This window comes from Empidonax traillii, unplaced genomic scaffold (genome assembly GCF_003031625.1).
Source record: "Empidonax traillii isolate 1590-97213 ecotype Southwest subspecies unplaced genomic scaffold, ASM303162v1 scaffold4498:size9548, whole genome shotgun sequence".
NCBI lineage: Eukaryota > Metazoa > Chordata > Aves > Passeriformes > Tyrannidae > Empidonax > Empidonax traillii.
The window spans coordinates 1-1551 of record NW_020959691.1 but is presented as its reverse complement, the minus strand read 5'-3'; the positions used below and the strand labels follow the sequence as shown (position 1 = coordinate 1551).

The following is a 1551-nucleotide window of genomic DNA, read 5'->3' as shown; positions in this document are numbered from 1 at the left end:
TCCCCAATGTGTCTCCACCCCCCCCAAACCCCCTCTCAAGTCGCCCCCTCCTCACCTTGAAGTCAGGGAACACTGGCATCACCTCCATGGGGGTCACACGGGGTTTGCTGTAGTGCTGCGTGATCTGGGGGGGCACAGAAGGCCTCAGCGTCCCCCGAGCCCCCCAAACCACCCCCCGGGACCCCCCCCCAGTCCCTCCCTCACCGCCTTCTGCGCATCCTCGAAGGTTTTCTCAATGGCAGCGATTTGGGAGTCGCGGTCCTTGTAAATCTCCTCCTCGGTGAACTGCTGCTTCACCGACACCCCAATCCTTCCAGGGGGGCCAGGGGGGGTCAGGGGGGGCCTTGGGCACCCCTAGGGACCCCCATGACCCTCCCCACAGACTCACTTGACCTCGGGTTTCTCGTTGGAGACGCCGTAGCGGTTGAACTCGGTGGAGATGTACTCGGTCTTGCGCATCCAGGGCACCACCTTGGCATGTTGTTGGGATCTGGGGGGGTGGGGGGGGATTGGGGGACACTGCCAAAGCCTCCCCAAACCCTGTGTGAGCAGCTGGAACTGTGCCCACACCCCAAACCCCCGCCAAAACCTGTGTGCAACCAGCGGGAGCTGCCCCTGGCGAGAGACCCCAAAAACACCCCAGAAACACCCTAAAAACACACCAAAACCACCCCAGAAACACCCCCAAAACACCCCACAATACCCCAAAAAGCCACTTTGCGACCAACTGGAGCTGTGCCTGCTGAGAGACCCCAAACCCCCACAAAAATCCCTCCAAACCCCCCTCAAAGCCCCTCGGGGGGGGTCCCGGGGGGTCCCAGGAACCTCTTGGAGCTCGTGGGGGCCTGAATTTCCTCCTCCAGCAGCTTCTCGTCCGCCGGGTCCAGCAGCACTTTGGGGGGGAAAAGGGGGGGTTTGGCCCCAAAAATCCCCCAGTTCTGGGGTCCCCTGGGAGCCCTGAGTTTGGGGGTGTCCCCAGGAGCCCTGTTTTTAGGGGTGTACCCCTGCTTTTGGGGGTGTCCCCAGCCTGGGGGGGCTCTCACCGCCGGGGTCGATGCGGTAGGTGTCGGGGTTGATGAGGTCGATGGTCACCCCCAGATCTGGCTCTGTCAGCAGGTCGTGCTTGTGCTGCTTCTCCAGAGATGTGGCCTTGTACTGCACGAACCTGGGGGGAGGAGACCCCAAACCGCCCCAAAATCACCCCAAAACACCACCAAAGTCACCCCAACTCCACCCCGAAAACAGTCCCCGAATCACCCCAAAAATGGCCCCAAAACAACACCAAAATCATCCCAACTCCACCCCAAAAACAGCCCCAAAACAACACCAAAATCACACCAACTCCACCCCAAAAACATCCCCCCAGTCGCCCCAAAAACAGCCCCAAAACAACGCCAAAATCACCCCAACTCCACTCCAAAAACCATCTCCCAAATCACCCCGAAAACACCCCCAAAAACATTCCCCAAAACACCTCAAAACCACAGCAAAAACATCTCCCAAATCACCCCAAGAACATCCCCAAAATACACCCAACATCTTGAACTGCCC

The 1551-nt window shown here is 59.6% G+C and overlaps 1 protein-coding gene across 1 annotated transcript in view; it reads left to right on the top strand.

The window, feature by feature from the left end:
* LOC114072924 (protein Smaug homolog 2-like) overlaps positions 1 to 113 on the top strand; it is a gene marked incomplete at its 5' end in the record, with an annotated part of 7796 nt that extends 7683 nt beyond the window's left edge. Inside the window, one exon of the mRNA XM_027910744.1 lies at positions 41 to 113. Coding sequence (XP_027766545.1) covers positions 41 to 113 — 73 coding nt within the window. The remainder of the gene's footprint in view (positions 1 to 40) is intronic.
* Between the last annotated feature and the right edge of the window lie 1438 nt (positions 114 to 1551).